The sequence below is a fragment of the Rhea americana genome, unplaced genomic scaffold (genome assembly GCF_003343005.1).
Source record: "Rhea americana isolate MKP2758 unplaced genomic scaffold, rheAme1 scaffold_184, whole genome shotgun sequence".
NCBI lineage: Eukaryota > Metazoa > Chordata > Aves > Rheiformes > Rheidae > Rhea > Rhea americana.
In genome coordinates this window covers 1,122,757-1,123,112 of record NW_028185972.1, presented here as the reverse complement: position 1 = coordinate 1,123,112, position 356 = coordinate 1,122,757, and the positions used below count along the sequence as shown (strand labels likewise).

At 78.4% G+C, this 356-nt stretch overlaps 1 protein-coding gene across 1 annotated transcript in view; it reads left to right on the top strand.

Moving 5' to 3' along the window:
- The first annotated feature begins 223 nt into the window (after positions 1-223).
- Positions 224-356, top strand: part of ARX (aristaless related homeobox) — a 6,839-nt gene continuing 6,706 nt past the window's right edge. The window contains exon 1 of the mRNA XM_085302064.1: positions 224-346. Coding sequence (XP_085158190.1) covers positions 224-346 — 123 coding nt within the window. The remainder of the gene's footprint in view (positions 347-356) is intronic.

Genomic DNA, 356 nt, shown 5'->3' with positions numbered 1-356 from the left:
GGGGCGGGGAGTGGGGGGTTTGTCCTGGAGGGGACGCGGGGGGCGGCGGCGGCGCCGTTCCGGGGCGATCCGAGCCGGGCTTTGCTCCGCGCCGCGCGGCGCCCGGCCTCCGCGGGCAGCCAATCAGGGCGCGGCTGGCAGCACGTGGCGCGGAGGGGACTCAAGAGCGGCGCGGCGGCGGCTCAGTCCCCCCGTGACGGGCGTCCCGCGCGGCCGCGCCGCCATGAGCGGCGCCTACCCGGAGCCCGAGGGCTGCGCCGAGCGCCCCGACGGCAAGAGCAAGTCGCCCACGCTGCTCTCCTCCTACTGCATCGACAGCATCCTGGGCCGCCGCAGCCCCTGCAAGGTGCGGCTGC